This window comes from Enhydra lutris, unplaced genomic scaffold (genome assembly GCF_002288905.1).
Source record: "Enhydra lutris kenyoni isolate GAN:26980312 unplaced genomic scaffold, ASM228890v2 scaffoldscaffold57, whole genome shotgun sequence".
In the NCBI taxonomy this organism is placed as follows: Eukaryota; Metazoa; Chordata; class Mammalia; order Carnivora; family Mustelidae; genus Enhydra; species Enhydra lutris.
The window spans coordinates 12,242,470-12,261,727 of record NW_019154141.1 but is presented as its reverse complement, the minus strand read 5'-3'; the positions used below and the strand labels follow the sequence as shown (position 1 = coordinate 12,261,727).

The 19,258-nt window shown below is 58.8% G+C and overlaps 1 protein-coding gene across 2 annotated transcripts; it reads right to left on the bottom strand.

Annotated features, from left to right (window-relative positions):
- Positions 1-500: 500 nt before the first annotated feature.
- Positions 501-11,342, bottom strand: LOC111158064 (upstream binding transcription factor, RNA polymerase I). 2 transcript variants are annotated; one of them, XM_022519867.1, is made up of 20 exons: positions 11,029-11,342; positions 9,425-9,600; positions 8,799-8,882; positions 8,546-8,701; positions 5,993-6,057; positions 5,586-5,706; positions 5,113-5,223; positions 4,635-4,768; positions 4,341-4,482; positions 4,024-4,065; positions 3,766-3,879; positions 3,513-3,668; positions 3,010-3,165; positions 2,797-2,907; positions 2,296-2,384; positions 2,004-2,193; positions 1,189-1,236; positions 1,011-1,082; positions 775-918; positions 501-692 (listed from the first exon to the last, which is right to left on the bottom strand). In XM_022519867.1, exons 1-20 carry the CDS (start codon positions 11,084-11,086, stop codon positions 567-569), a joined length of 2,295 nt encoding a protein of 764 aa, XP_022375575.1. In that variant the 5' UTR covers positions 11,087-11,342; the 3' UTR covers positions 501-566. The 2 variants fall into 2 exon arrangements, with proteins under 2 accessions (XP_022375575.1, XP_022375576.1); XM_022519868.1 differs by lacking the exon at positions 5,113-5,223 and having other exon boundaries at positions 567-692; positions 11,029-11,341.
- Between the last annotated feature and the right edge of the window lie 7,916 nt (positions 11,343-19,258).

Sequence of the window (19,258 nt, the reverse complement as noted above, 5' to 3'; positions counted from 1 at the left end):
AAACACTTCTGCCCCCTCCCCCCATGAGTGAGTATGGGCAGCTCCTTCCTGCAGAGGGCAGGGGAGAGGGCTAGAGGGCGGCGCCTGTTTTCTGAGGCTCCTGCCCTCCTCTCCCCACGTTCCCTGCCTCCAGTTCCAACGCAGGGGTCCAGTCGGCAAGCCCCTCTGGGAAGGGAGGGGTCTTCCCCGAGCTTCCACCCTCCCATGGGTTGGGCTGCAGGTGTGGAGGGCCTCACCGGACTCTTTGGGAACCCCCCCACCCCACTCCCAGGTCCATTGTCCATGACAGAACCGCAAGTGCAGAAGAGGGGTGGGCCGGGCCGGTCCAGTGGTGGCTCAGTCTGATGGTTGCGCTCCCTGGAGGGCCCCCCCACCAGGGCCAATGTCTCTGAGGCTGCAGAGTCCTGGCCTGGGCTCCTCCAGCCCCTCCCCCACCAAATTAAAAAAAAAAAAAAAAGAAAGAAAAAGAAAAAGAAAAGTGGGGGAGGCCATGGGGCAGGGGACAGAACATGGGGGAGAAACAAAGGTGGTCAGTTGGGGAGGGGAGCCCTGGGTGGGACCGGGCCTCAGTTGGAGTCAGAGTCCGAGGAGTCCCCCGAGGAGGAAGAGCTGGAGCTGCTGCCCTCAGACTCATTGTCCTCGTCCTCATCGTCATCCTCGTCGTCGTCCTCGTCCTCGTCATCCTCCTCATTCTGGGGGGCAAGGAATGCGGTGACCACAGGCCAGGCCTGGCAAGCCCCCCCCCGCCGCCCCTACCACGCCCCGCCGCCTGACCTCATCTCCGTCCTCACTCTCATCCTCACTGCTCGACTCAGAGGAGTCCCCCCCGTCCTCTGAGGAGTCCCCATTCTCGTCATCCTCCTCCTCTTCATCCTCCTCCTCGTCCTCCTCATCCTCTTCATCATCCTCCTCAGACTCCTGGGAGGGGCGGAGGGACATCAGGGGTGGTCCCTGCCACACCCCTCCGGGCGCCAGGGACACCCCCGCCCCGTCTGGGAGGAGCTCCTTACCGACTTGGACTGCAAGGCAGTCCGGCTGGACTTGGGGTTCGGGCCTCGCAGCTTGGTCATGCTCTTACGTTTCTGTAGGCAAGGACGGCGATGCAGACAAAGGAGCAGCCGTGAGTGCCACACAACGGCCCGCCCCAAACCCTCCCTGTCCCCGGCACCGCTCTGCTCCCAGACTCACGTTGGAGATGTACTCTTTATAGGCCGCACGGTCCTGGGGAGACAGACTCTGCGGGAGACAGAGAAGAAGGTAAAGGTTGGAACGCCACCCGCACTGACCGAGTATGTGGCTGAGTGCCAGGCAGGGGGCTAAGCCCTCACGTACCGTTACCCTGATCTACCCCTGCCGCTCTCCCCATACACACAGCCCCCCCACCCAGGTCCAAGCACACAGCTCCAGTGCTACTGCTGGAGATGCCCCGAGTCCTTCTCAAAGCCACCCCGTCCCAGGACTACCGGTTTTCATGTCCCTCTTCTTGTTGTACCCAAGCGGAGCTTCCAGAGTTAGTCCTTCCTCAGCTCAGAGCAGCCCCCCACAACGACCACCATAGCCTGGCATCATCACTCCTGCTCCCAAGAGGGCTCCATAGCCTGGAGCCCCAGAGGAGGGGATCCGGGGCTCCCCAAATCTCTGGACACTTAAACCTCACGATCTCCCAGGGTCTCTGGCTGACCCGGCTGAATAGCTGGGGGCAGACACAGGTGACTCTCCCCATGTTACAGATCTGACTGCTCAACCAAGGTGCAGAAGGGGAGCAGCGCAGAGGCTTGGGGCCCAACCAGAGCCCAGCTAGAGGGAGGAAAAGGCAATCTGATTTGGATTATTCTACTTACTAACAGTGTGACCTTGGATAAATCACTTAACCTCTCTGAACCTTGGTTTCTTACCCCGATAGTAGTCACTGCCCTACAGGACTGCTGGGATGCTGAACGAAATCATGAATGCAGACCAGCCAGAAACCGCCGCCTTCTTCCAAGGGTCCTCAACCCTCTCACCTTGACCCAGAGGTCCAGGTGTACTTTGTACTGCTTCTGCTGCTCCTCTGCCAACTTCTTGTAGTGCTCCTTCTGGCTCTGGGAAATGCGCTGCCAGCGGCTGCCGATCTCCACCATACGTTCTTTCAGTGGCAGGTGGTTCAGCTCCCCGTTGGACAGCAGCTCCTGGGAGAACTTCTGGTAACCGTTCCTAGGAGGTGGGGCGGTGCAGGGAGGGTTAGGATGCCAAGACCGTCACCTGCTAGCCGTGACCCTCCCCGCGGCCAGCGTGGGTTGCGGCCCTCTGACTCACATGGGAGGCTTCTTCGGTTCTCCTTGGAACTTCATCTTCTTGGAGGAGTTCGCAGCAGCGGGGGGTGCCCGCATCTCACTCAGCTCTCTCTGTGGGGACACCCAGAAGGGTCACGCTCACTCCACCCCACACCCGGAAGTATTTCTACCTCCCGCCCCATGCCCTCAGTGCCTGGGAAATGGAGGCACAGCTAGGGAGCAACATCCTCACAGCTCACACCTGGGTCAGGCGCCGCTGCTCGAAAGCGTTTGTCACAACCACGCTCGTGTGACCGGTATCACCGCCCCCTCTACTGATGCGTGACTGAGGTTCAGAGAAGGAAGGTGGGAGGTTTGCTCAGGATCACACATCCAAGGCTGGGGCTCCTGGCTCCACGGCCCACCCGCTGAGGCAAGGGCACTCTGACCCCCAAAGCGGAGGGAGGTGGCTCAGGGTCCACTGAGCCCACCACGCCCCCCCCAGCCCCCACCCTGCACTAACCAGCTGAGCCCTTCTTCCCACCTCGTATCGCTTTTGGTCTTCGGCTGCCTTCTTAATCCACATCAGTTTCTCCTTCTTCTCCATGTTGTTCCAGGTCATCTCCATGGCTTTCAAGGCCTTCACCCGGTCATTCTGGAGACAAACAGGGGTGTCAGCTATGGGAGGGGTCACCTGGGGCTGGGGGCCGCAGTAGTAGGCAGGCAGCGGAACCACCCCTTTCAGGCTCCCTGCCACCTTGAAGCGGGCCAGGTAGTCCCCGATGACGCTCTGTTGCCAGATCTCCTCGGCTCTCTTGGGCGACTCTGGCAGCTTGCCCCGTTCCTCACGGTCCCCGCCCGGCTTCCTCTCAGACTGGGCCTTCAACGCCGCCTCCCGGGCCTTGTACTTGGCCTGCCGGGGAAGAGCAGGGGCGTCAGCCTTCCCGCCGCCCCCAGGGGGCGCGCGTTCCCCGTCCAGCTCTGGAAGGCTCTTGCCCCTGGGCCAGAGCAGGGCCCCGCGGCTCCTTGGAGGAGGTATGGGCTGGTGCAGAGGTCTCCAGCCTGGCCCGCCAACCAGCTCTGTTCCCCAACCAGCTCTGTTCCCCGGGGGAGCGGAGGCCCTCCTCAGACAGCTTCCGGCCTTCCGGCCTGCTGAGCTCCCAGCCCTGGCGTCCTAGCCCAGGCACAACTGGGGCCCACACAGGCCAAGGCTGAGGCAGTGCACCTAGACCCTGGGGGACAAGCGAGCAGGACCCCGACCTTCTTCTTCTCTGACAAGTCGTTCCACATGCGGGCCAGAAGGCGGGTCAGCTCGCTCTCCGAGAGCTCAGGCCGCTCCTCTTGAAGCTGCCGCCGCTTCTCTTCCGAGAAGATGAACATGGCTGACACTGGCCGCTTAGGCTTCTCTGAGCCGCCCTGGAGGTGGACAAAGGAGGTCGGGGGCCGTGGGGGTGATGGCAGGTAGCCCCACTTTCCCCCGCCTACCCCCCAATCAGTCGTGCCCCCTGCGCACCTTGCCCCCTTCCTGCGAGGGCTTCTTGGAGGCTGGGCTGGTGGCCTGCTTCTTGTTGATGCTCAGCATCTTCTCCTCCCCCAGGACCCGCTGCTGTTCCTCCTCAGGCAGGCTCTGGTCCGGAGACAAGGTGTGGCGTGGGGCTGCGCACCTGGCTGCCAGCTGGCTCCCGGGGGGATGGGGGGGTGGGGGATGGTCCAAAGGGCCTTAACCCCAAGGCCTCTGTCTGCCGGATGCCCTGCCTACGGGAACACTCACCTCTAGGAAACGGAGCAGTTCCACCTCGTAATCTTTCTTTTTCTGGGAACAGAAGGGGAGTCAGGGTCAGTCTGGGAACGAACCTGCTGATTCTCAAGGCACCATAGCCCTCTACAAAACGTCCAGAGCCTGGATGGGGCCTCATCTCCCTCCACAGCCCAGATGCCAAACCTCGCACAGCACCGAGTCTGGAGCGGGGGGGTCCGAGATCCACCTGCCCGACCACTGACGGACCCCTTGCCGGGGCCAGATTTCGGGCTTCAAAGTCCCAAGGCCAGGCCTAAGTGTCTCCAGGAGTCGCCCTCCGCACGGCTCACCTGGTCACACTTCTTGTGGTAGGCGTCCTTCTCCTTCTGGGACAGCAGCTTCCACTGCTGACTGCAGAGCACCATGCGTTCCGTGCTGGGCACGTCCTTCATGTTGGCCATCAGCTCGGCGCAGTACAGGGAGTAGCTGTTCCTATCAGAACCGGTGGGAAAGGAGACGCGATCCCCCCTGAGCCTCCTCCCTGAGGGACCAGGGCTTCAACTCCGGAGGTCTGCTGTCTGGACTGCCTCGATGCCACTGGCCCACTCACCCCCCCCACCCCCACCCCAGGGGGTGGCACTTACGGAGGTGGCTTGGTGGGTCGCCCATCAAACTTGTCCTTGAGCTGGCGTTCGGCCTTGGTGAGGGTGGACTTGGTGATGCCCTCCTCACTGATGTTCAGCTCAGGGTGCTTCTGGATATAGTCACGCATAATCTCCTGCAGAGTGAGGTGGGGGGATGGAGGGCAACGGGGGGGTGGGGTTAGCAGGGGGGGCTGGGGCGGGGAGAGCCGCTGGGGAGGGGAGGCAGGGAGCAAAAGCTGGGGGGTGGCCGTGTGTCTGCTCCGTCACACGAGACATGGCGCCCTGCCCTGCCCTAGCCTGAGATCTCACGGTGGGGAGGGGGGCAGGGAAGGTAGGGGCAGAGGCAAGGGGCCCAGAAGGCCCCTCCCTCAATGGAGGGACAGGGAACGACTGCCTCCCGCAGAGTGCGGAGGCTGCAGAGTCAGAGGGCAGAGGCTCTTGAAGAGCCGGACGGGGAGGAGCGCAGCGGAAGCCTAACCTCGTACTCCTTCCGCTGCTCCAGGGCCTTATGAATCCATTTCAGCCTCTTTTTGTCCGAGAGCTGAGACCACTGCTTCCCCAGGGAGTCCTTCACCTCCTTCGTAGTGGCCTGCAAACCAAAAGCCGTCAGACACACACAGGCAGCCAGGGGAAGGGGAAGGGGAGGGGGGAGGGGGGCACAGAGGCCCCCGCCCCCTCAGGCCACAGGAGGTCACATGAGTGTCCCCCACAGGCCAGGAGGGGAAAGTGGAGAGGCGGGGGTCCCGCCTAGGTGCAAGGGGACAGGCTCACGCACGCACGCACGCACACACACACTCGCACGCCAGCTGGCCCAGGCCCTGTCCATGCAGCCCACCCCTGGGGAGGGGCCTCCTCTCCTGCTCCCCTGCACCATGCCCGGCCGACCTGACGCGGCTCCCCCCTTGCCACCACCGTGCGCCCTCCATCCCTGCCCCCGGGCCGGACACTCACATCTGGCCGCACTTTGAGATACACCTTCTTCTCGTGGGTGTACCACAGCTGCTGGGGGGTTTTGGGCTTCTCGGGGATGTCCGACTTCTTGGCATTCTGGATTAGGTCAGGGTGATCCTCCCTAGCCGGGCGTGGGGAGCAACAGTCAGTGGGTGCGGGAGACCCTGCCAGGGAGACCCCGGCTAGCTGCCCCACCCACCAAGGCTCCACGGCCTATACATTGGGGCCTAGTAGGACAGCGGCTACCTGCTTATCCCTGCCCTTGAGTATGACCTGCTAGGGTCAACATGTGACCTGTCCATCCCATCTTCCATGCCTCAGAGGGCAAGCTCAAGGCTCTGGTCGGGGTTACCCTATCCTGCCACACCCAGTGCCCTGTGGCCCTCCTCTGGGCTCCACTGCCTTACCTGAACCGGGCCAGGTTTCGCTCGAACTCCTGTTTCTCTCTCTGGAAGTCCTGAATATACTTCATCTGGGGGAGGAGGGGACAGGGTCATCCACGACCCAAAGCCTGAGCTATAAAAGCCACTGAGTGCTCCTTGCTAGCTATTTTGCCTCCCAGTGGTGATGTGGACAGACACAGGGTGGCGTGAGCTGGCAGGGGATGGTGGCCTGCCTTCCAGTGGGTTGGGGAGACTCAACCGTAGCCCAGACTGTCAACTTAGAACCAGACAGTGGGAGCTACAGGGGTCTCCCAGGACACATCCTATGTCCTGGTCTCTCCTGCTAAGAGAGGGAGAGTCCCAGAAGCAGGACCAGGCCTCGCCCAGTCACACTGAGCAGTGACAGGGCTGGGACTCCCCCTGACCCTACCTCCCCCTCCCCCAACACCGCAAACTCCCCACAATGAGTCAGGAGGAGATGTGGGCCTTGCCCCTATTCTTCCCTCCTCCCGTGTCTGTGGCAGCTGGTATTGGTCTGCTGCCTCCAAGGCGGCCCATGGGGCCGGGGATAGGCCGAGTCCTGCTTCCAAGGCCTGAGGGGAGACGGTGTTCAAGGCACCCAGAGAGAACTCTTACAACATTAATGATATTCTAACAGATCGGTCCCCTGCATTTGGATTTCCTTCCAGATCCAATGAGTGGTACCTTGTAGTACCTCAGGTCCCCTGGCTACTATCCTTCACATGCCTTCCCCATTCTGAACCCCCTCCCATCACCTTCTCCCTGGCTCCTGGCTGGCAGACTCCTCCAGCCCTCCCCGCTCCACCCCTCTGGCTCTCCTCTGCCTTGGCTTCTTTCCTTCTCCTCCACCGCTTTCTGTAAGGCTGGCCTCCTTTCCCGCCATCACGCGACTACCTCCCTGTCTTGTTCCTGCCTCTCCATTCCTCACTCTTCTTTCCTTTCCCACCTCTTTCCTTTCCTTACCTACCTCCTGTCCTGGCTACCACTCAATGTCCAGGTCTCCTTTCTCCCTTTTTCCCTGAGTCACAAGAGTCAGCCTTGGAAGAGTCCAGGGGCTCAGAGCAACTGAACCCCAACCCCTGCCTCTCCCAGAAGAGGCACCAGGCACAGGGACAGCCTCACTTTCCTCTGTGGCTCCTGCCGAACACAGGGAGCGGAGCCCAGCCCACTCTGCCCCAGTCACAGCCCTCCTCACACAGAACAGTGGCTCTTGGAACAAGAAGTCACTCATGCACAGGGCTGGGCTTACCCTCCACACCTGAGACAAAGACCAGGTCCAGAGAAACAAAGGAACTTACCGCAGGTCACGCACAAAACAACTTAGGGGTAGTCAGATCATCAGGCCCAAGCCTTGGGTCCCCCAGGCCAGTACCCTGTCTGCTCTACCACATAGTGTCTTAGCCCTCCCCGGTCCTGGGACCCTGGGCCTCTGCCTCCCACGCCCTGTCTGGGTGTCACGTGCGCAGTCTGCTCCATGACCTCCCCATCAGAGGGGCCGAGGAGAACTCTGCCACTTCCTACCCCCGCTGGGCCTGGGCAGCAGCGGTAGACAGCTGGTTGCACGCTGCCAAGCTGGCTCCTTTTTGGGTACAGAATTAAGGGGGGAGGTGAGCGTACAGCCACAGGGCACAAACAAGGAAGGTGGGAGGCTACACGCTGGCTGTGTGTATCTTGGTCTCTTCTTCCCGAAGATGTGCCCGCCTCTCCCTCCCCCTGCCCCTCACCGACACCTCTCCCTGGCTTGCCTTGCGGCCCGGCACCCTTGCTGTTCATCCCCCCCACCCCACCCCGGCCCCATCTCACTCAGGGCCCAGCGGCAGGCCCCTCCATGACCTGGCTGCCAGCCGCGGGGAGGGTCCACTTGACTTCAAAGTGCGGGACGGGGTCCAACCCTGCCAGGGAAACCGGGGCAACCTCTGCTTAATGTCAACGATCTTGGACGGCCTGGGACAGTGGGAGGCCACGAGGGATGCTGGTGCATCCTTGGGCAAACACGCACATAGAGGAAGGAAGCCCACTTCACGTGTGCATGGGCAGTGAGAAGTGCACCTGATCCCTGCTCTGCTGTCACTGGCTGCGGGACCGGGGACACGAGTCCCTCCGGAGCCTCAGCTCCGTGCCCACACAATTGGCATAACCCCTTCTCCAGGGGTTCCCCGTATGGGGATACTGACTGCATGCATCAGATGAGACCAAGGTTGGTTGGGGCGGGGGTCGTCAGAGGGTAAACTGCTGGGCCGGCCCGACCGTGAGAACATGAGCCCAGAAGTTATGCTGTATGAGCGAACACTGTGGACGGTCTAGGGCAGGGAAGGGTGGTCTGAGTGCCTGCTACAGTCCCGGTTATTATGCCTTCCACAGTGCCAGTGCCTGTGCCTGTGCCTGACCGTGCGGAGGAGGTAGAGTGTGGCTGCCTGAGGCCCTACGCTCTGCTCTGTGACCCACCCCACGCAATGTTGAGGCCCTCTGCCTAAGCCTCCCCGTCATGGCTGACCCACCATGCACCAGCTGCTCCCTGACTCTTCCCTCCTCCCTGCCTCGCCCCCCTCCCCCCACCTTCTTCTTCTCCGGCAGCTCCTTGTATTTCTTGGACAGAATCTTGGTCAGGTCCAGGTTGCTCATCTCAGGGTGCAGCTTCGCGTACTTGGCCCGCTTCTCCATGAAGAAGCGGAAATAAGGGGTCAGGGGCTTCTTTGGGAAGTCCGGGTGTTTCTGGAAGGAGGGTCAAGGACACAGTGAAGGTCAGACAGGATCCCTTCTCTGGCCCATTCCTCTCCTGCAGGTCACACTCCGCCTCCTGGAAACTTACCTTGAGTTTTTTGCCTTTGTAAGGATTTTTAACATGTTCCTGAGCATCAAGGATCAATTCTGTCAAGGTTCGGAACTTCCTCACCTGGAGGAAGAAGGGCGGTGAGTGCAAGGGGAAGTTCAGAAAGGGAAACACCACCCCAGAGCGTACCCCCCCTTTGCCAGTGGGTCTCCTCTAATTTCCACTAGACTGAATTTATCAAAGGGGGAGGGGCAGAGGGCAAAAGCCACAGCTCAGCCCCTGACACCCAGACGCTGGTCCATGCCTCCAGCAGAGGACCAGGCAGTCCGTACACACCAAAGGACAGCAACAAGGTGACCACCTGACCTCGATGTGTTGTCCATGCCAGCACCTCATTCATTCCCCAGAACAGCTCAGGCGACAGAAGCTCCAAGACGGTAAGTATTCAAGGCCACACAGCTAGAAAGTGGCAGAACTGAGAACTCTAGGCCAGTGCTGTCAACCGTGCCACCTCCCAAATGCGCAAGGGCGACCACATGAGCACCTCGCCTGGTCTCTTTCCTTCCTGTTTATAGACTTCTGTTTCCTCTCCCCCACCAGGAAGGTTGAGGCAGGGGTTCACACAGATGTGTCAGGAAAGCGGTGGGTGGGGGGGTGTCAGTTACCTCATTAGAAATCTCCACCCATTTGAGCTTGCACATGTCTCCAGAAAAGTCTTTAAAGGCTACTTTTTCCCAGTCCATATGTGACTCGGTGGTTTTGAACTTGGAGCTGTCATTGGATGGAAGGTTGTTCTTCATGCATTCCAGCAAAGTCAGCATGTCTTCCTGAGACCAGCGGTCTGGGGAGGGGTGAGAAAGGCAATCACGCCCAGCTCATGCTTTCCCCTCATCTGTTCCCCAGTCCTTAAGTGCTCAACCCTTCTTTCCCAGAGCATCCCAAATCCCTGTTTACCTCTGATCTGAAGGCAAAGACAAGACATGACCTACTCATAAGGGAAAACTGTGACCATCTGGATTAAAACAGGTAGTCCAGTCCAGGCAGTATCATACCTAGAAAGCCAGGCCTAAAGTCAAGTCTGGCTTCCTTCAAAACTATGATCACACGCCAAGTTGCCACAAGCTACTACTTATTGTAGAGGAGAGAAAAGAATGAAGTTACAGTGATTTGGGAATTGGTGGGCAAACAGCTAACTTACTGGGAGAGGGGAGAGAAGCAGGGAGGCACAACACATCTAAATGTGATGCCAAGTTTAAGTTCTAGGGGGATCCCACAGATGTGCAAGGACTGAGGATGGAGTGTGGGCACTGAAGAGAACCCATGCAGACATTTCTCTCCAACACAGCTGGAAGCTAACATTAGAGACATGAATAATTTGGAGCAAGTAAGAGAAATGGAATGGAAATGGAAAAACCATACAGGGCTGGCAGGTGGGCAAGGCTCTCAGGGCCCTGGTTCCAGGGAGAAGAGAACCCCCAGAATTCTGGGTTGTCTTCTGGGTCCAACTCGCCACGGAGGCAAAAAAAAAAAAAAAAAAAGAAAGAAAGAAAGAAAGAAAAAGGCGGGCGGGGTGTGTGTGTGTTCTGAACCAGCTATTTCCAGCCATTGAAAACACACCTCTAGTCGGCCTCTCTGGAAGGTAAGCTGGGAGAACAGATAGCCAAGGGCTAGGAGTCAAAAGGGCTCTTCATTTGCATTCGCATCTGGTAACCTGGGTCAGGGTTTCCACTGGGTGGGTCACATGGGACAATAATCCTCTCTCCTCTCAGTGTCCCACAGTCAGGGCCAGATGCTCTGCTTTGTCCTACCCTCTGCCCCCATGCACAGGGAGTCCCCACTGGAGGGGTAAGGTCTAGTTATGGACATCCTATGGCTGGGAGCCTCAGACCACCAAAATATCCTCTCCCTCCACCTGCCTCACCAAAAACCTTGTCCTCTGAATAACAATAAAACACTTGGAAAGCCTTTCTCCCCCTTCCCCCACATTCCTCATCCTTCCTCCCATTCCAGGACACAGGGTGAGGAAAGGACACACTCTGGCCTGCACAGGCCTTCTTCTCCCTCTCTAAGCAGAAGAATGGAGTGTGAAAAATACAGTTTATAGCCTCGATGCCAAATAATTTGGGTTTGGCCAAACTTGACTCCCGAAACTGAATATACCTCCCTCATCTCAATTCAGAAAATGCAGACTGTCTAACCCCTTTCCAAGAGGAGTGGGCCTTGCAGACAACCATGTGGGAGAAGAGGACGTAAGTTAAAGTGCTCCTACCTTGGCCTTTGGGGGCGGCCATTTCCAGGTCTGTGGGGCAGTCAGCTTCTCCGTTCATTCTTTGGCCGTCCAGCCACCTCCTCCAGCCACCTCGTTGGGTCGTGCTGGCCGGGCAACCCGCGGTCAAAACCACCTCACCCTTTGGAGAGACACCAGTCCCCACTCAGGCGGGGATGCGAGGTGAGAGACTTTCTATTCCTCCCTCCCCCAAAGGGGAGGGGGGACACAAGTCCACACTCTCTCGCGGAGACCCTGCCAAAACCCTAGCAGACCTAATGGGTCGGAGGGTGTGGGAGTGCGCCCCCCACCCCGCGCTCCCCTGCAGTCCGGCTCCACCGCGTGCGCCCTCCCCTGCCCACGCGAGAGACTGCTCCCAGCTCCCGCGTGCAGCTAGCGCCCGCCCTCCGCCCTCCTTCCCCCCCCCGGGCCAAAAAAAAAAAAAAAAAAATCTCCTCCTCCTCCTCTATGCGCCCGCCCCGGGGAGGCCCCAGGCTGGAGGGCGGGGGAGGAGGAAGGGCGGGTAAAGGGCGCGCGCGGCCGAGAAAGCGGGCACGCGCCGCAGTCTCCTCCTCCCGCCTCCCCCCGGCCGGTTCCCCCCGCCTCCGCAACCCGGCGGGGACCCGGACGCAGCGCAGCCGCCGCCGGGCCCGGAGCGCAGCGGCCGCACCGCCCCCGGGGACTGGATCCGGATTCCCGTCGCCCCCCCTTCCCGGGCTCCCGACGCCGTCCCCGCCCGCCCAGGCGGGCGAGCAGCCGGAGAGAAGCGGCCCAGCCTGCCCCCCGCCCCCGAGCCACCCACCCCGGCCAGAGGCGCCGCCACCGCCCAGCCACCCCGACGCGCACGAAGGAGCCCGGCGCAGAGGCGCGACCACGGCGGGAACCGCCGCCTCCTCCCCCGAGCTTGCGGCCCAGCCCCGCCGGCGCCCCCGCCCGGGCCTCCGGGGAGCCGAGCCAAGGAGAGGGCGGGAGGACGGCGGCCGGGAGGCGGGGGCGCAGCGCGCACCGGCCCCGCCGCCCCCTCCGGCGGCCGGCGAGAACTGCGCCTGCCGGCTCGGAGAAGCGCGGGCTCCTCTGCCTGCGGCCAGGGCTCGGCTGGGGCCTCGCTTCCTGCCCTCCCCTCCCCCGGTTCTCGGCGTCCTCTCCAGTGCCCTGATACTCTTTCGTCCAGTCCTCTGCCTGGAGGGCGCCCCGGGTGCCCCCCGGTGTCTACGGCACCCGCGGTTCGCTACCCGCCGCCCGACCCCGGCGCGCGTCCTCAGCCACCTCGGTTACCCGGCGCGGCGCGGCCTCCGGGCTTCCCGCTCCGGCGGCTCCCTCCCCGGCTCTGAGCGGCGGCGCCCTCCCCCGCTCGGCCGGGCACAGCCGCAGCTCCCTCCCGCGGCGGCAGCGGCTCCTCCTCCGGGCGCGGCGGCGGCGGCGGCGCTGGGGCGGCGGCTGCTGCTGTGGCGGCGGCGGCTGTGGCTGCTGCTGCCTGCTGCTCCTCGCGGCGAAAAGCACAAAGCACAGCGCCCTCCGCCTGCAGGCAGCCCGCCCGCCGCCCGCCCGCCGGCCCCGGCCTCAGCTCGCACACCCCCCGCCGCCGCCGCAGCCTCCGCCGCCGGAGCGGGGAGGAGGAGGGAGAAGGGAGGAGGAGGAGCGGGAGGGGGGGCGGGAGAAGCGGGGCAGCGAGCGCGTCCTTCCCCGTAGAGCGCACACCGACCCCCGGGGAGCGAGCGCCAGCCCGCCCGCCTCGCCGGCTCCGCTCCCTCCCACAGCCTGCCCGGGCGGGCTCCGCGGGGGGCAGCTGGGAGGAGGGGCGGGAGCTGGGGGGACCCGGGCGGCCGAGGCGGAGGGAAGGAAGGAGGGGAGGGGGGTGGTGGTGGTAGTGGTGGTGGTGGTGGCGGCGGCGGCTGCTGCTGCTGCTGCCGCCGCCGGGGAAGGGGGGGCCGGGGCAGGGAGACACGCAGCCGCCCGGATGGCGGCGGGGCTCGGAGCCCAGGCGGGCGGGCGGGCGCCGAGAGCGACCTCGCCAGACCCGCGGGGGAACTAGCAAGCTCGGCCCGCGCTGGAGGGAGGGCGCGAGGCGCGGCCGCAGAGAGGGTGCCCGGAGGCCCCCCGGCGGCCGGGGAGGCTGAGGGGTGCCAGCAGCCCTGCTTCGGAGCTCTCCCCCAAGTCCTCCCAGCTCAGATTCGGGTTTCCACGGCAGTCCTCACTCGCTCCCCTCTCCCGCCTCCTGGAGCGGGCGCTCCGCGCCCACCCTCTTCCCCGGAGCGTGGCCACCGGCTTGGGGCGCACGCACGCCCAGCGCGGCGCCAAGCTTCGGCGCCTAGCTCGCGGTCCCCTGCTGCCGAACAGCACACACACGAAACTCAAAAAAAAAAAAAAAAAAAAAAAAAAAAAAAAAAAAAAATTTTACCCGTACAAAATGCCCTCCCTGCAAATTTAAGGGAAAAAAAAAAAAATCAATCCCCTTTGCTCCTTACACCCCGGAAACAGCAAGGGGGCGATGGGCTTCGGCAGAGGAGCCGCGCTGGGAGCCGGTTCAATCCAGCCCGGCATGGCTCCCCAGGCCTGCCCGGGCGCATGGAGATCGGCGGCGCCGCCACTCGCACAACCCCTCTCCCCCGAAATCCGCGGAACCCGGGCTCACTTACCGAGCGTGTGAAGGGGAGCGCAGGCCAAGAGCACCTAGGGGTGCGGCGGGCCGAAGAGCGGAGCCGCAGCTCCGCCGCAGCCGACGCCGGGGCCGCGAGTCGCCAGACAAAGCCCGAGATGGCGAAGCGGAGCGACGGCTAATGGCGAGCCCCACGCGCCGCGCTCCGCCCGCCCCGCTCCGCCCGCCCGCCCGCCTCGGCGCAGCGCAGCGCCGCTCCGAGCGCTCGCCCGTCAGAGCCGCCTCGGCGCCGCCGCCTCCCGGGCCACCCCGGCCTCGCCTGGCCCCTCCGCCTCCTCCGGGCCACTCAGCCTCACCCCCTTCCCTCCCACCAGCGATGGGGGCTGCACGAAAATAAAAAAAGAAAAATAAAAAAAATGCTTTTCTTTTTTTTTTTTTTTTTTGTGTTGGGGGGCAGGGCGGGCGTGTTGAGACTTTTGGGGTTTTTTGCCCCCAGCTCGCACTCACCTGCGGAGCCGCCGGGAGGGCTGGGGGTGGGGGCGCGCGGGGCTGGAGCCGGCGAGCGCGGGTTGAAAGCTAGCCAAGCTCTGCAGCGCCCGACCCGGGCGTATACGCCGCCGCCAGTCCCCGCAGAGAAATCGTCCTCCTACCCCCGCCTCCATCGCTCTGCGTTTCTCTTCCAATCAGCCGGTCGCTTGGCGGCTCCTCCATTCTCCGGCCAAGCCCGCTGCCTAGAGCGAGCTCCACTCCTCCATCTGCTAGCCCGGCTCCTTGCTCCCCTGCCGGGGCCGGCGAAGCGACGTGGGGCCGGAGGGGGATTTGCGAGGGAACCTGCCTGCTTCCCGCTCCCATTGCTCCCTCCCCGCTGCCTCCTGCCTCCTGCTTCTCTCCTGCGTCTTTCCAACTCTCCCCTGTCGCCACTGGTGTGTGTCTGAGTGTGTGCGCGGGTTTTGTTTTTTTTTTTTTTTTTTTTTTTATTGCTCTTTGCTTTTGCAACCCCGAAGCCAAAGCGAGGGGGTGAGGGGGTAATGGGGGGGTGTTAAAAAAAAAAAAGGCAAGAAAGAAGCTCTTAGATTTGCAACACATTGAAAAACCCGGGGAGCACCCCGCCTCGCCGGATCTCGGCTCCCCGCGAGGGCCTTCCAGGTTTTAGAGCGAGCCTCTCGTCGTTCTCAAAGCCCCTCACCTCCGCCGGGTTTAGGATCCGAGGTGTCCGAGCAAAAAGTTCTCTCCCTGGGCCGCAGCAAGGGGTGTCAGGGTGGGAATTAGGGGGATTTCTCAAGAAGCAGCAGCCATCCCCACCCCCACCCCACCCCCCCCCCCCCTTTCGGTGGTTCGCCTGGGCCGGGTTGGAGAGCCTGATGCCGGTGGGTCTGCGCGAAGGGGCTTCTGGGGCGAAGTGGGAGCCGGGAGACCGCGTTTCGCGCATCTCCCCCTCGGTCTCTGCCTCCTGTCCCCAGCCAGCTCCCCCTTTAATTTCCACCCCCCCTCTCCTTTAATCTAATTTCTTCCAACTCCACCTTTGTTGTTACCGGCGTCACGCCCGGACCAGCCAATCCCCGCCATGCAATCAGCTTGTCAAAAAGGCTTGGCCAGCCCTGGGAAAGCAGGCCGCGGGCGCTGCTCCCCCCGTTTCTCCTCCCTGCGGCGGCGGGGAGCCGCGAGGGGAGCCTGGCACCCGGTCTCGCCGCCCGAGCCGCCGCGGGGCAGACTTCGCGTAGGCCTCCGGCACTCCACCGTCCGGCGGGCCGGGGATCGAAAAGGCCTGGGCGGGGACCACTATCCACCCTTCCACTGCCGTCGGCCGTGGTCGTCCGCCTCTGCCTCCGCTCCTCGGAGGAAGGGTTGTCAGGAACGCAGGGAGCCAGGCGACTGAAGAGCGGCGGCTTCCCACAGGCTCGCCCGCAGTCTGGGCCGTCGATCCTCAGGTAGCCCCACTGCTCCAGGCTTCGGGGGCTCCCCGGCGGCCAGTCTCCCACGCCGACGCTGCTGACTGCCCACATCGCGGCCAGCTGGGTCACCAGCCCCTCTGGACTCTCCCCTGGCACGCAGCCTTTTCCATCCTCACTCAGCGGCCTCCCTGCCGCTGTAATTCCTCCTGTCTCCTGGGAGGAATAAGATTCCTTTCCCAGGGCTTCCACAGCCCACATCTGCCACGTTTTACAAACAGAGAGGAAACCCCTGTTAAGATCTGGTGTGACCGGATTTTTGAGTGTGCAGGGCGCGTAGGAGAGGCCAATTTACCTTGTTGCTCATGAACCTGGAGCTAATGACCCCTCATCTGTGGGACCTGTACAATACCCCATCCTTAATTTTATTTCATCCTTTGGTATGATTTTTGTTAAAGACCCCTGTTCACTGTACAAGTTAAGTCTCCACAAATCCAGGTCTGCCCTTGGAACATACCCAGGGTGTTTTGTGTAGGCTCAATCCTTCTCAGACTGTACTTGGAGAAGGCAGGAACTGCCTTTCTTGTTCTGACGGGTAAAGGGTTTGGAGTCGGAAGTCACAGCTCCCACCTGAGCTTCCCCACCTAAACAGTGCGTGTTTGATCAAGTCTTTTAACCTCATCTGATCCTGTTTCCTTGTCTATAAAAAGAGAATAGCAATCCTGCTTTCTCTGCTTTCCTTCCCAGGGTTGGAGGGTCAACTGAGAGGACAGGTACCTAAACTGTAGAATTCTCCACAATGTCACTTACCACAATTGAAAATCTTAGATCCCAAGAAAGGCCCAAGTCTTCCACATAGAGATCTGGAGTCCAGGTGTCCTGGCTCCTGGCCCTAAGCTTCTTGGCTGGGCCAAGGGGCCTTTCGGTAAAGTGTTCTGGAACGAAACAGGATTAACATGTATCATAAAAATGATTATTATTGATTTTTCATTCCTTGGACTGCAAAAATCATGGCTGGCACTCTTCCCACTTGGAAACCAACTGCCTTGTTTTACATCTATTGTGTCTCTGGTGAGGTCAGGAGTCTAGGACTTGGGCTATGGGCCAGAGCATGAGGGAATCTGCCCTTGGTCCTTTTTCTTTGCCCCCTCTCCCAATTTACCCTCCCTCCCTTCCAGTTTTCTGCCCTGTACTTGAAGCAGAGCCTCGGCATTCCACAAGCCCAGCCCAGGCTGGTAACAAGGCATAATCCTAGCTACACCCGCTCCACTTGGCCCCAGCCCTTCCCCAGGTTGCCAATATCCCAGCACCAGCCCGCATCAAACCCCTAGTGTGCCTGGAATGCGTTAACCAAAGTGTGGTGCTTGAATTCCTGGGGAACATGGAGTGATTTTATTTATTTATTTATTTATTTGATGATACACAGATGAACATTATTTTCAAAGTAATGTATTTTAATATATATTGGAAATGTTCTGTTTTTTAATGTTTATTCAAGATGATGATATAAAGACTTCCCTTTTTTTTTTCCTAAGCTGCTGTCCCTTATTACTTTTTTCTTTTTCTCTTAAAGATTTTATTTATTTATTTGCCAGAGCAAGAGACAGGGGGTGGGGCTCCTGCACTAGCAAGGGGGAGGGGCCTAGGGAGGGGAAGAAGCAGACTCCCCACTGAGCAGGGAGCCTGACCAGGGACTTGATCAGAGGACCTCAGGACCCAGGGATCATGACCTGAGCCAAAGGCAGATGCTTAACCAACTGAACCACCCAGGTGCCCCTGTTTTTCTTTTCTTTTCTTTTTTTTTTTTTTAAGTCTTTGGGTGTTCCTTTTATTTATTGCTTTTAAACATTTTATTTATTTATTTGACAGACACAGCTAGAAGAACACAAGTAAAGGGAGGGGGATTGGGAGAGGGAGAAGCAGGCCTCCTGCTCAGCAAGAAGCCGGATGTGGGGCTCATCCCTGACCTGAGGGAAGGCAGCAGCCTAATGACTGAGCCACCCAGATGCTCCTGTTTTTTTCTTTTTTTATGGGTAAAAAAATTAAAATTGATAAGTTTTTTCCTTTTTTTTTTTTTTACAGATAACAAAGTACCCACATTTTAAGTTTACTGTTTGCTTTTTATACATGTGTACGTATACATAATGTAACTGCCACCCAGATCAAGGTATGGAGTGTTTCTACTATCTAGGAAGCTTCCTCAGAGTCAATATTCCCCTCCAGATGTCACCAGTTCTGAGCTCCATTGCCATAGAGTCTGTTTCTGGAGTTCATATATGAAGAATCATACCTATCTATGTAACTCCTTTACACGCAACCTGTTTCACTCAACATTATGTCTGAGATTAATTTGTGATGTTGAATGTAGCCATGGTTCCTTAGTCTTTGTTGCTATGTAGTATTCCATCGTAGGAAAACATCACGCTTTATCCTTTCTGCCTTCAGTTGTCATTTGGGTTGTATCTAGTTTTTTATTATTAAGAATAAAGTTGGTTCGGGGCACCTGGGTGGCTCAGTGCGTTAAGCATCTGCCTTCAGCTCAGGTCATGATCTCAGGGTCCTGGGATCTAGCCCTGCATTGGGCTCTCTGCTCAGCAGGGAGCCTGCTTCACCCTGCGTCTCTGCCTACTTGTGATCTCTCTCGTCAAATAAATTAATTAAATCTTAAAAAAAAGAAAAGAATAAAGCAGCTTCACACATTCTTGTGCATATCTTTTTGTGGATATATGGATTCATTCCTCCTGGGTATATTTCCAGGAGTGGAATTCCTGTATCATAGAATATAAATATATTGGACATATAATATTGCCAAATGGCGTTGTCAATGTTTTTGGATTTTAGCCATTCTAATAGATGTGTAGTAATATCTCATTATTTTAATTTGCAATTCCTTAATGGCATATGATATCAAATATCTTCATATGCTTAGTTGTCCTCTGCAGATCTTTTTTGGTGAGATCTCTGTTCAGATCTTTTGCCCATTTTTTTCAACAGGTTGTTCATTTTCTTCTTGTCAACTTTTAAGTCTTCTTTGTGTATTTTCAATAATAGTCTGATATCAGACATATCTTTTGCAAGTATTTTCTCCCAGTCTGTGGCTTGTCTTCTCATTCTCTCGACACTGTCTTTTGTAGAGCAGAACTTTTTTCTTATTTTAATAAAATCCAGTTTATCGATTTTGTCTTTCATGCCTTTGGTGTTGTGTCTAAAAAGTGATCAACACATCCAAGGTCATCTAGGTTTTCTCCTATGTTATCTTGGAGTTTTATAGATTTGTAATTTTTTTTAAGATTTTTTTTTATTTGACAGACAGAAATCACAAGTAGGCAGAGAGGCAGGCAGGGGTGGGGGGAGGGGTGCGGAGGCAGGCTCCCTGCGGAGCAGAGAGCCCAATGCGATGATGCGATGCGATGCAGGTCTTCATCCCAGGACCCTGGGATCATGACCTGAGCAGAAGGCAGAGGCTTTAACCCACTGAGCCACCCAGGCGCCCCTATAGGTTTGTAATTTATATTTAAGGCTATGATCCATTTTGCGTTAATTTTTTTGGTGACAGATATAAGGTCTACTTAGATTAAAATTTTTTGCATGTGGATGTCTAGCACCATTTGTTGAAAAGACTACTTTCCTCTGTTGTATTGCTTTTGCTCTTTTGTCATAGTTGACTATATTTTTGTGGGTCTATTTCTGGGCTCTCTATTATGTTCCATTGATCTGTCTATTCTTTGGCCAATACCACACTGTCTTG

Excerpts from the sequence above, each read along its gene's own strand:
- LOC111158064 (XM_022519867.1), bottom strand. The coding sequence starts at position 11,086 with ATGAACGGAGAAGCTGACTGCCCCACAGACCTGGAAATGGCCGCCCCC. Across the intron at positions 3,166-3,512 it reads ACTTGTCAGAGAAGAAGAAG|GCCAAGTACAAGGCCCGGGA; the intron begins GTCGGGGTCCTG and ends CTTCCCCGGCAG. Across the intron at positions 2,385-2,796 it reads AAGACCAAAAGCGATACGAG|AGAGAGCTGAGTGAGATGCG; the intron begins GTGGGAAGAAGG and ends GTGTCCCCACAG.